A 12,644-nucleotide genomic window follows, 5' to 3' on the forward strand; every position below is an offset into this window, starting at 1 on the left:
AAAAAAAACCCCAAAACAAACAAACTATACAAAACACTTTTTTTTTTGTTTCGATGTGGCAGACTCTATACTGTTTTGAATATCTATGAAAAGTTATTAAACTATACTTGTTACTAGATTATATAAAATATTAAATAACGTTTTGTATGGATGGAAATGTGTAGATCAAATTGCAGTCTAGAACAGATTGATAGGTATAAAACTATTTGACAGAGGTTAAGATCTTTCAAAGAAACGAACCGTTGTCTTTGAGCCGTTAGGGTTAAGAACGGATTTAAATATTAAACTCAGTATTCTCTCAGACGGCTCTTCTTTCTGTGCCATGAACTGTCTGATCCATATAATCCCGTGTCAACAGTCTGTTCGGTTAAACAAGGATAGACTGTCAACCCCATCTAAAACAGTAAAACAAGTTTAATAACCTGCAAACGTGGTTTGATTAAACACATAGGGGTTTAAAACAAGCCCTTCACGAAACTTAATTAAAACCGTCAAATAAATAAAAATGCAGATAGGGTCTCTGTAACCTCGTTATGAAATGTCAATTCAGAAATAGTATTTCAATTAATGTGTTTTAAATGGAAAATGACAACGTCAGATAAAATGCATTCTCTTATTAAAAGAAAGCCCTTCACAACCACGTGATTATCCTAGCAACGAAGAGCGGTGCGCTGCTACCATGGCAACGTAAACACAAAACCGTGTTACTCCTTAGCTAGCCTAATATTAATCCGATCCCAGTCGCAGTGCAGTTTCGTCATTAGAAAATAGACACCCGATTTGATGGAAAATATTTTGAAATCATACCATTATTACGTTACAAAATTGCATTGTTATCCGAATTATCGGTTTGCTGTATCAAGTAATAAATCAAAATTGTTTAAGTATATTTTAATGGCTATGTTTATATACGTAAATTAGGTGCGCCTATGCGGTGGCGGATGAATATGCGTACATTGAAAAGAAGGGAAGTTTAAACTGTCAAGCGTCTTCAGACTAATGAAGTGGGAATAGAAAGTAAACTGAGCAGCGATGAGTTCGAGTTCAAAACTGGAAGATTTAAACCTAACCTCTGATGAAATAGACCGCTTCAGCAAAGCCTTCAAAGATGAGAAATTCAGAGCGCTGCTGCGCGACTACGCTGAAGAAATCTCCAGTCCGGAGAATAGAAAAAAATACGAACAAGAAATTGCGATGATGGAGCAGGAGAGAGGCGTGGATGTAAAATTCATTCACCCGCAGCCGGGCCACGCACTGAAAACCAGTCTCAACGGGGCTCAGAAGTGCTTCGTTAACATCTGCAGCAACGACATTATCAGCAAGCCGGTTTGTAAACCGGGGAAGGCGGGCGACGGGAAAGCAGGGCAACTGTGGTCTCTGCCATACAGTCTGGCGCCAGGGAGAGAAGACATGGGCGCCAAAGGCGAGAGGTGCATGATTTATGATGTCGTTTTTCACCCGGATACTCTGTACATGGCTGGGAAAAACGAGAGGTTTAAGAAAATGGTCGATCAGACGGCCATCGAGGCTATCCAGAAGCAATTCAATGTCAAACTAGACAAGAAAAACACCAAGACCTTGAAAACGAACTACAAAGGCGCCCCCCACCCGACTGTCATTCGCAAGCCGCTGCCCGGTGCTAGAGAAGCGGAGCCGTCAACTGAGCCGAGTGACGAGGACCCTTTGCAATTCCCGTACCCCTATGGCAGTGATACAAATAGTGCTGCTGGCAATGGAGTGAAGGATAGCCGAAATGAAGAGGGGAACGCGAAGGGCAAAATTAAATTAGACTCGGACAAGCCAAACAAACCCACCACCCCAACTCACGCGATCAAATACAGGACTTTCGTTGACTTTCAAGATTACCGGTACTCCAGAGACTCTGCGCCCAGCACCAGACCCAGAGAGTTGGTCATTACCATTGACTTGCCTTTGCTTAAATGTGCTGGGGACGCAGATCTGGATGTGACCGAGAACCGCTTCTTATTGCAGTCCCAGAAACCGGCTTATAGACTGGACTTCCCACTGCCTTATCCTGTTAATGAAAACCAAGGCACAGCTGCATTCATCAAAGCCAGGAAGCAGCTGGTGGTCACGTTACCTGTCCTGCCGGCGGTCCCCGAAGCCAGCAGGCAGGTGGTTTGTGAAGTGCAAAGTGAATCCGGCGATACTGTGGAGGAGGATCAGAGCGACAGCAACGACACGGCGGGATCTCGAAGCGGTGACACAACCCCTGCCTGTGATTCCCAGGTGCACGACAATCTCACATCCCCTGAAAATAAAAACCAAAACACAAGCGAGCTTCCTGCCTTCCCTACAGGCGGGCTCGCCCGAGGTGGGGAAGTGGACTTTAGCGAGGGCTCTGTGGAAGTGATCTGTTCAGACGGAGTAAAGTGTCTGTTTAATACGACATATGAAAGTGATGAAACACAAGCCTTTACCCCGGTTAAGAAAAGCGAAGAGGCAGCGGGCAGGGCTCATTACTCCCACCCCTCTGAACACGTCCACGCACAGCCCAATCATTTGCAGACTCCAATTAAAGCTGAAGGTTCTGATATTAAGAGTTTGGAAGACTGCCCGTCTCATAGCGAGCCTCGATGCCCTCCTTTCCATCTGAGTCAAGACGATACGTCAGTAACTCTGTTAATAGATGTTAAAGGCATTGTCAGCGAGAGCTTCAATAGCACACTTACAGCTACAGCGTATACAGTTACTTTTGGAGGAAGCGAGTGGGAGAAGGCCTCCTATTCACTGGTTCTGCAGTTCCCCCCAGCATGCCGTTTAGAAAGCAGTCACAGTGCTCCGGCTGGGTGTGAGCACGACGCTCCGGTGTGTGTGGTGTTGTCCAAGTCTCCACACAGCGTTGGGTTGTGGCAAACCTTTCGCTTTGGCATAACGGAAAGTGACTTGCAGGTAATTATACAAATATAACCAATAATATTAATAACAAAGCTGAATTCAAATCTGGACAGGAAACTGTGCTCAGATGTGTCATAGTAAAAATGACTGGTCAAACTGTGCCCTGCCTGGTCACTATTTATTATGTTAGTCACCTATCAAGACCAAAATGTGTTCAATATAATTAAAACAAACAGCTCTCTCAAAATATGAAACCAGAAAAAAATTGAAAACATTTCATTAAACTCCATCCCCCTTTCTTTGGCCAAATACTTACAATTTCTACAAATGATACTGGCAATGCAGGGTGAAGCCCAAGACCCAGGAAAACCAATACTGCAGTTATTGAACACCTGTCAGGCTGGTGCAATATCCCCTGACATTGAGAAGAGTGTCTGTAGATCCTAATCTACTGCATTCCTTTATTCTCACTCCAGTCACTGATCAACCCACTAGAATCTAGTGATGAGATTATTGATGCCCTGTAAATGGCATGTGATGCAGCTGTGGAGTAATAATAGCATTAATGCCACTCATCTTGTGAGAATGCATTGACTGGGTCCTGCTTCTGCTTCCAGGCAGTAAAGTCCCTTCAGCAGCTGTCATTAAATTACCACTTTGCTTAGCCAGAGTAATTGCTGTAAAGTGATGTGCAAAACCCATCTGTTTAAGAGGTTGGCAAAGACTTTTCTTAAACCTTGAAAGGTCTGTTGGCAAGTGGAATCTGTAATAATTAGCCTACAGTTCCTGTGGTGAAAGCACTTTTCTTGTAAAAAACTATCTTAATCCTGCATGCTAGTTTCATAAAACACACACACACATGAAGGTTGGTAGTTTTGGGATAGATGTGCTTTGCAGTAATTGTTTTATGCAGTGTGGTAGACAGGTGCCAGTGTATTGGATTAACAGTATTTCAATACTTAATGGCTTTCTGGCTTGGCTCACTGTACCTGCTATTGTTGTGTAAGTTAAAACCCAGAGTTACCAAGCCAGCATTAACAGCACCCGTGTGATACACAATACTGACATGCTTCAAGTTACAATGAGAAATTGTGGAAACATCGTTGATCTTTAAGTTTTTTCATTCAGTAGTAACTTTTGGTGCTATGTATGTTTTATCTTCTCTGGGCTTGGGTTTATTTTATGTTGCTTTGAAAAGTTAGTTCCCCTGGTAGTTAATTAAACTTTTCCTTTCCTTGTCAGCACATTCTTTCCCCCTAAAGTGAGTGGAGCTATCTGAAGCAATGACCTCTGCTCTTACAGCCTTTCAATCAAATCACAAGTTGAGAGAGCGCTTGCAAGCAATCCACCATGGCAGTGTTAGAGGACTGTGAACTGGCCCCAACTGCATCGCCAAGCCCTTGGTGTTAGGAGCTTTTAGGAAGGAAAGGGTGCAAATTAACCTTCAGGGCATTGTGCCCAGTTTAGTTTCAGTTTGAATTTTTTTTTTTAAGTTGAAGTGCTGATTTTTTTTTTTTTTGCATGTGTTGTATTTTATTAAATCTTGCATGTGCCTTTTCTATTTAAGGAGTGTTCTTTTAGCAACATTGAAACTGCAAATGCATTGAAACCATCTGTGGACACGCAGACAAGTCTAAACTGCCAAGCTGCAAGTGAAGTGTTCCCAAAAGACAACCTTAAAACCCAGGTAACACTAAAGTATACCACACACTGGATATGCTAGAGATTGCTGTCTGACTTGGCACCCCTTTGGTACTTAAATAAATAAATAAATAATACATTTTCTATTCAAAACTTAAGTACAAGCGTTATAGCTTTTGGTCTGTATTTATAAATCACGTGTGATGCATTATGATCCTGTTTTTATCCGTCTCCCAGATTAGTCATTTTAATAACTTATTTTTCAGCAAGAGCCTGGCATCTGCTACCAATCTCCGAACAAGTATAACATAATACTTGATGAAACACCTAAAGCTGCCTCTGTGGTCATGTCTAATAGCAGCGGCAATGTGAACGACAAGGGATCATCCTCTAGTGCACTCACCCAAGAGACGGGGCAAGAGGACCACACACACATAGCAGACGGACTTGCCAACTCTGACACTGCAATTACGCCAGGGTCTCAAATAGCCAATGGAAAGGGTCCATTGTTAACTAACAGCTCTGCAACAGCTGACCCACCTGCAGTGCCAAACACCATGGATGCAGCAACACCAAGGGAGCCAGTATCTGTAAGCAAGGACTCACCTCCCCATGACGCTGCATTAGACACTGGCACAGCTAGTAAAGCCCAGAAAGGGGTCCGGTTGGAGGAGAGGCTGGCAGTGGGAGATGGGAGTGGGCTGGACGAGGATGACCTGCCCACGGAGCAGAAGGAGGGTTCAGAGGTCTGCATGTCTGCCCTGCCCGTCCTTAAGGAAACTAACAGAGATGGAAGTGTAACGATTATAAGCAATCACACCACCTGCTCTGCATTCTCTTTACAAAATAGCCTTTTATTTGAACTGGACTAAGCGTGAAAAAAAAAAAAAATCTTTGTAGTGACAAATGTTGAAGTCTTATATAATGAGAAAATACAAGCTGTTGGCAAAACACTGCATAGAATACAAAGTGTGAATTCACTGGTGAGCCATGGATATGAAAGAAAGCTTACCTTGTAATTGTTCTTAGTGTTGATTTACAATAATATTAATAATAAAAAATGAATGAAAAGGAAGCTCCCATTGTGTAATGTTCTCTAAACAGCATTGTATCAATTTGGTCCTATAGAGTTAATCATCCATATCATAATAGCTTCAGAATTTACCCTGAACTCATTGTGAACAGCAGGCATCGTAATTCCTGGTAAAACGTTTGCTTCTTACCATCCTTCAAGGCTGAAAGCTTGTGCAGAATTTAGAATCCTATTGTATTTTCCAGAACAGGTCATGCTACATTCAGTCATTTTCCACAGTGTTCTATAGCGCAAAGCTGACTTGTTTTGCTTTGTGTTTTTTCCTTACCCCATTTCACCACACACAGTCCCTGGGTTAGGTCACAACTCCCTCTCTCCCACGTTTCACCCAGTCTTCAGCTGTAGCTCTCGAGTCAGCAGCTGACATTCAAGACACATGGCCCTTTATTTTCCCCTACGGGCAAATCAAAGCTAAAATGGCCCCACTATAGCTCATGTATGACATTGGTAATTAGCCCACAGTGGAAAACTGTTAACGTTAATGTTGATTATCCTTTTGCTTACTTGAACTGCACTGTTGTTTGTTTAGTGCTATTCTTTCTCAGTGGTCTGTAAGCTGTTAGCTCTCAGAAAAGGAGTGCTACTCAAGGTTTTAATTTGCCCTCATTAGTTTCCTGTATTAAAGATCTTTTGTTTCTTTGTTGCATTTTATATTTTAATAAACAGATATTTTTCCAGAAACAATGCGTGCATCAAAACAAACTGAACGGTTTCTTCAGGGATGGCAATAAGACTCATATTGCATAGCACTTTCCACCCCATTCCAGGTTTTCACATGAGCCTGATCAGCCACAGCATGTAACAATCTCAGGTGTGTCTGATTAAACTCCTAGCAACACTGGGAAATGGATCAAGCTGCTATACAATGGGAGTCTTGGGTTCATCCCTGTGTTTAATCATTTCCTGGGTGTTTGGTCACTGGACCGGCTTGCAGACAGACAATTTCACACCAGGAAGTAGCAGCAGCTTTACTGTTTCATAGTCTTTGACCCGCTTGCACATTCCAAACTAAAGTATAAAACACAAGAAAAAGAAAGGCAGGAAGGATGAGTGGAAAGAAGAAATCAAGTCAGACTTGTGGTTAGCACTTCTTGAAGAAACACAGTGAGGACTGGCCAGTCAATTCAGAAAGCTCTCCATTACCCCAAAACACCCTTGAACAGCTTTCAAAACTCATTTTAAATATACAATAAGATTGTTTGGTACCTTAAAGAGCGCTGAAAAACAGCAGTCCCTACAGTTATGTAATGCACATATCTGTTGTATCAGTAGCAGGTCATGCCACTGTGTTTGTCTGATTGCATTAGCCTACAGCTTTACCATTTTAAATAGAATGTTGTTTTAAACTGCAGAACATGGAATTACCCTGCTGCGAAATGATAGACATGAGCTACGCATGTATAAGGCTGGGAATGCTGCACACAGGCTTGCTTTCCAAACCACAGCTCACATTCCTCTTAGGATTAGCCTTTGGGTTCTTGATTCAGAAAGGTAGGAGGATCGCTTATGGGGGTGGAGGGTCTAGTACTGCAAAAGGCTATATAGCATGCTTGTAATAATAAAACCACAACACCGCTGTCAACTTCCACAAGACGTTTTGTTTTTACTTAGTTATTAAAAGACACATTGTACTTTATTTGCTTCACTCCCAATAAGTATGGAAACAGTCTGTAAAGAAAGAGAGAAAAAAAACACAATTCAAAAGGTTTTTTGTGGGAAGTTTCTGGAAAGGAATGTCACTGCAGCCTGCGGTAGCTTTTGCAAAGTTCGTGGTCTCGGATGTCTCCCCAGCCACCGTTTTTCACGTGCGGAGAAACTGCAGCTACCGGCAGCCTCTTGGATATGAGGATGGTCTCGGGGAACAACAGGTTGTCATGGCTCTGCAGAATGCTCATGATTTTGGTCTTCTGGGTTTGGGGCATGCAGGTTTCCCTGTGGTGCATCCCGCAGTCTCCAGCATGGAAGATCCTTGGGGCTTCACTTACCATGACCTTCCAGAACCTCTGCAGGCAGGCGACGGTGACGTACTGCAAGGACCAGTCCCAGTTATAGTCATCGTAGCTGCAGAACGTGTCTGTGCACTGCATCAGCTTCTGGTAAGTGTCTCTGCTCAGCGCCATGCCCATGTTGTGCTCAGTCGACTTCCACGCTTTCACCTCCACTTTATCAGCCTTGTTGGAGAAGCTGGCGTGGGCGTAAGTGCCCAGTGAAAAAACGTCGCAGTCAGGGCACTGCTCATTCTTCAGGCTCCACATCTTCTTGAGGAGGTGGTAGAAGTCTGGTGACAGGTAGTGGTCCTCTTCAATGAGCAAAACCAACCCGCTGTGGTCTTTCAAGGCTTTCACCCGTTCCCAGACGAAATGCAGCTTCCACCACCAGTGGTGCTTAGTCTGGGAGAACTTTGCTTCTCGGTAATGGCCGAACGAATCCGGGAAACCTGCGTTGATGCAGCCCAGTTTTAAGGCATCTTTCTTGGGGATGTCTCTTGGGCAGTCTTTAGGGTCGTTTCCGGGAAACTCTTGAGGGTACAACTGAATGCTAAAAGGGAAGAATATTTGAAGGACTTGGCAAAAATCGACGGTAGCGACCACTTGATTAATATCCGGGGACCAGTAGTCGTGGCTGAATATCAGCAGCACGTTTTCAATGCCCCTGGCTTTCCTAAGAGAGTCTACTAGCAGTCTCAGGTACTCGGGTCGGTTGTGGACTTGGACCACCAAGACCAGGTCATCTTTCGGACGGCTGGTGAACTTCTCCGCATTCTTGATGGTCTGGTCAAAGTTCAGCTGGTAAACGATCCCCCGATAAACCAAGGTCATGTTGTCCACCTCGGGTTTCTGCCCCTTGTCCTGTAGCGTCTCGTTCCATGCTTTTCTGTGGACAGACGTGCTTTGTCCCCGGTCACTTCTCTCCACCTCGGTGTCTCTGGTGAACACCTCGCCTTTCCTTTGCCTCCCATTGCTCCAGAAGGCAAAGCCACAGGCTACAACTATCAGAGTTAATATAAAAACCTTGCGCTTGTAAATTCGGAACCTCATGGCAGGCAGTGATAGAGCACAAGAAAAAAAAAAAAAAACGTAGAAGAAAGGCAGATGAGCACCCTAATCCAGGGTGAGCGGTGCTCTACTCAAAGGAGGAAGATACTGTTTACAACATGGGGTAAGAAACAAACAAAAAAACAGGTGATCTTATCCTTGCTTTTTCTTCACTCTTGACTCCAACTGCCTGAGTAGGCTGTTGATGCAAAACATATCCAGTTGTCCATGGTCCGTTTCATTTTAAATTAGGCAAGCTTGCAAAAATAACCCAGTCCCAGACGATTTCTGAAAAACAAAACACAGACATGGATCATTCTTCACAGGTAAAGGTTTGTGCTGTGTCACCACCCTCCAGCAGTGTGGCAGAATGTGAATTGAAATTCCATGGATTTATCAACATGCAACCACACAATGTAAAGCTATAAAGAAGCCATGTCAAGTAGAAAAGTACAAACTGGCTAATCTGTGTCTTTACCATTAGTTTTACCTTTGCATGTAATGCGCAGTTCACAGCCTGCCTCAGTACAATGCTTTGTGATGGTGGTCCACTATGAAAGGCGCTAGTAATGGATGAGCTAGTGATGGATTTGAGCACTTGCTAATAGCAGGTTCAGCTCAACCAAGCAGGGAGCATTTACCATGACTGGAAAATCCAATGTAGTTCCCCTTGTGCAAGGCACTCAGAAGCATGCCAATTTCATACAGAGATTGCCCTGCCCTTCAGCACTGGATAGTGAAGGGCTGCTCATCAGATTGAGACTTTTTGTACCGTTTCTGACCAGCTTTAGAAGGATAGAGTGTTGGGTGTATTTACAACAGCTTCTGAACATGGCTCACAGTTTGGTACAAACACTAATGTAATAAAACCTGGCCCAGCGTGGAGATGAACTCACCCATGTACAACAGGCATTGCCAACATGTGCAGACTGCTGTACAGAAGCACCTGCCAGCCGAGCAGCTACTACCAGTGCACAAGGCAAGCGGATCCCATCTCAATACCTTAGACTTCTTCGCATCTCAATACGCAAAGGGCAGCCACATTACACGGAGGTGTTTATTTTTGTCCAAGCATGGACTTTGAAACTACATTGTCATTCAAAACGTGTACAATGCATACAACTGGGAGAGACAAAAAAAAAAAAAAACACAACCCTCAATCATATCATTGACACGCTTCATATTTACACGTGTACATAAAGACTAATTTGAACAATGAACACGCACATCACTGAACCTCTAAAATGTTCTTACTCGGGAAATGAGCACAGCGCACTGCCTCGCTGGTAACGTGACACCTATCCATCATCTATCTGCCTAGCTCTCTCTGCACTCGGCGGTTCTTCGGTGATGCGCTGGTTCTTCAATAAGAAATCCTTTGTCACGGAACGTGATTAAGTAAAGCTGTGGTTTTTGTTTCTTGCCATTTCCTCTTTAACTGACTGGAAGCTCCAGGTCTTGAAACAAAATAAAACACAGCAGTAATGTCGCAAAATAAATAAATAAATAAATACAGAACAATTACAAGAACTACAAAAGCGGCGCAACATTTCTAACCAAGCCCCTTTTCCAATGTTAGACTGACGCGTCGTTCACTGTGCACAATTACACATTCCCTACATATACATATCAGCAATGTGCAGGGAATTCAATAAAAACATCCGTGAAAAGCATAACTAACCATTTCATCTACAATAAATTTCAATAAGTGCTAAGAACCCCCCCCCCCGTGCATTATTAACATGCCCGCAGTCCAGACAGCAAGCGCACCCTGAACCGCTCCCACCTGATAACACTCTCACAACGGCGCGCCGCAGCCCCTCTGTCGTGTTATCACATCCGCACGTACCTCTAAACCCAGCTCGTCTCCGATTCGAGCTCCGCCGTGATTAACAGAGCGATGTATTTATACCCTCGCTTTCCTCCATAGCTCTCTCCCTTCCTCTCCGCTGCGAGCGGCTCCACTATCCCACAACGCACCGCGCCCGCCGGGGCCTCTCCGCTAACCCGGGATTGCAGCGCGCCCGTCCGTGACGTCACAGCGCGGCTTCTCGCTGGAGCGGCGAGGCAGTGTGGCGCGGTGCAGACCCCCGGCTGTGCTAATGCAGCCTGCAGTGAGCCGTGGAGAACGTGAAAAGGGACTCTGATCTTGTATTTATGTCTTATCAGCACTGTGCTGCTAGCACGTAACTCCCGTGGTGTGCATCATGCTGCATTTGCACCATGGAGATAGCACTCGCACGTTGGCGTTGCGTGTGCTCTTCGCGTTCACATTCCCGGAGATTGCGCAGCTGTTAATGTAGGTCCAGTGTAGCAGCAGACAGGGGCAGATCACCCGCGGTCTGCAGTATTGTGTTACGCTCAATAATTAACGTACAGAGTAAAGAAGAGTGGCCCTTGGATACATCCCGCTGCAGCCCTTGGAAAAGCACATGTCTGCGCACAGCTTACCTTTGCCACCTGGCCCCATAATTCCAGAACACTGTGGGAAGGGACATGGTTTTTAACTTGCCCTTAAACTGAAAGCAATAAACACGTGAACTGAGCGCTAAGCACTTGCTTAATTTATACTGCTTCCTAATTACCCGAATCATTGTGATCATACAAATCTTACAAAATAAAAAAAAGCATCTTGAATAAACGTGCGTGTAGGGTTATTCAAGATATTTATTTTTATTTTGAACAAAATGATATTTCAGTTCTCAATATTTAAAAAATGCTATTTATATCCTATTAATTAGTAAAATATAGCCCTAATTTACATTGACTATCCCAATTAAATAACATCACTGATCCAGTGTTCATGCTGCTCAGTATTAATGATTTCAGTGGGAGAAGGTGATATACTATTAGATAAAGAAACTTTAAAATATATATTTTTAAAACTATTAATAAAATAAATATTGATGATGTACTTATTTATTCATTTCATTTGTTAAAAGCTATTATTGTATTGTCATGCTGCCTCAAGATAATTAATTACCAGAATCAATTTAGCCAAGGTTTAGGGCTCAATTCACATGTTGATTTCCTTCAGTTTAAAGGCAACTTCAAAATCCTGTTCTGTCTCAGAGTTCTGGAATTATGAGGCCAGGTGGCAACCCTAGCACAGCTCCAAATAGCAAGATTCTCCAGCAGTGTCTAAACCAGGGTTATGATGCATTTTAACTCTTGTGTTTTTAAAGGGGTAGCATTACTGGTACGTAATTCAGTGCAACTGAAACCGTTCCACAGATGTGACTCCAATTATTAAACTCCTTCTTTATACAGACATCGAAAGAAAAACACCCACGCTATGGTCCCTTAAAACACCCACGCTATGGTTCCTTAAACCCACGCTATGGTCCCTTAAAACACCCACGCTATGGTTCCTTAAACCCACGCTATGGTCCCTTAAACCCACGCTATGGTCCCTTAAACCCACGCTATGGTCCCTTAAAACACCCACGCTATAGTTTCTTAAACCCACGCTATGGTTCCTTAAACCCACGCTATGGTCCCTTAAAACACCCACGCTATGGTTCCTTAAACCCACGCTATGGTTCCTTAAACCCACGCTATGGTCCCTTAAACCCACGCTATGGTCCCTTAAACCCACGCTATGGTCCCTTAAAACACCCACGCTATGGTTCCTTAAACCCACGCTATGGTTCCTTAAACCCACGCTATGGTCCCTTAAACCCACGCTATGGTCCCTTAAAACACCCACGCTATGGTTCCTTAAACCCACGCTATGGTTCCTTAAACCCACGCTATGGTCCCTTAAAACACCCACGCTATGGTTCCTTAAACCCACGCTATGGTCCCTTAAACCCACGCTATGGTCCCTTAAAACACCCACGCTATGGTTCCTTAAACCCACGCTATGGTTCCTTAAACCCACGCTATGGTCCCTTAAACCCACGCTATGGTTCCTTAAACCCACGCTATGGTCCCTTAAAACACCCACGCTATGGTTCCTTAAAACATCCACGCTATGGTTCCTTAAACCCACGCTATGGTCCCTTAAACCCACG

General features: G+C 43.9%; 2 protein-coding genes across 5 annotated transcripts; one reads left to right on the top strand and one right to left on the bottom strand.

The window, feature by feature from the left end:
• Positions 1–883: 883 nt before the first annotated feature.
• Positions 884–7,094, top strand: dnaaf2 (dynein axonemal assembly factor 2). Its single transcript, XM_041276303.1, has 3 exons — positions 884–2,913; positions 4,427–4,546; positions 4,767–7,094. Exons 1-3 carry the CDS (start codon positions 1,033–1,035, stop codon positions 5,370–5,372), a joined length of 2,607 nt encoding a protein of 868 aa, XP_041132237.1. The 5' UTR covers positions 884–1,032; the 3' UTR covers positions 5,373–7,094.
• Positions 7,095–7,176: 82 nt separating this feature from the next.
• Positions 7,177–10,753, bottom strand: LOC121330054 (alpha-1,6-mannosyl-glycoprotein 2-beta-N-acetylglucosaminyltransferase-like). 4 transcript variants are annotated; one of them, XM_041276305.1, is made up of 3 exons: positions 10,478–10,753; positions 9,883–10,085; positions 7,177–8,916 (listed from the first exon to the last, which is right to left on the bottom strand). In XM_041276305.1, exon 3 carries the CDS (start codon positions 8,629–8,631, stop codon positions 7,330–7,332), a length of 1,302 nt encoding a protein of 433 aa, XP_041132239.1. In that variant the 5' UTR covers positions 8,632–8,916; positions 9,883–10,085; positions 10,478–10,753; the 3' UTR covers positions 7,177–7,329. The 4 variants fall into 4 exon arrangements, with proteins under 4 accessions (XP_041132239.1, XP_041132238.1, XP_041132242.1 ...); XM_041276304.1 differs by lacking the exon at positions 9,883–10,085; XM_041276308.1 differs by lacking the exons at positions 9,883–10,085; positions 10,478–10,753 and adding an exon at positions 10,431–10,448.
• Positions 10,754–12,644: the final 1,891 nt, after the last annotated feature.

The sequence above is a fragment of the Polyodon spathula genome, chromosome 17 (genome assembly GCF_017654505.1).
Source record: "Polyodon spathula isolate WHYD16114869_AA chromosome 17, ASM1765450v1, whole genome shotgun sequence".
NCBI lineage: Eukaryota > Metazoa > Chordata > Actinopteri > Acipenseriformes > Polyodontidae > Polyodon > Polyodon spathula.

Coding starts and splice junctions, on each gene's coding strand:
- dnaaf2 (XM_041276303.1), top strand. CDS start 1,033: ATGAGTTCGAGTTCAAAACTGGAAGATTTAAACCTAACCTCTGATGAA. Junction 2,914..4,426: donor TAACGGAAAGTGACTTGCAG/GTAATTATACAA, acceptor TTTCTATTTAAG/GAGTGTTCTTTTAGCAACAT. Junction 4,547..4,766: donor AAGACAACCTTAAAACCCAG/GTAACACTAAAG, acceptor CTTATTTTTCAG/CAAGAGCCTGGCATCTGCTA.
- LOC121330054 (XM_041276304.1), bottom strand. CDS start 8,631: ATGAGGTTCCGAATTTACAAGCGCAAGGTTTTTATATTAACTCTGATA.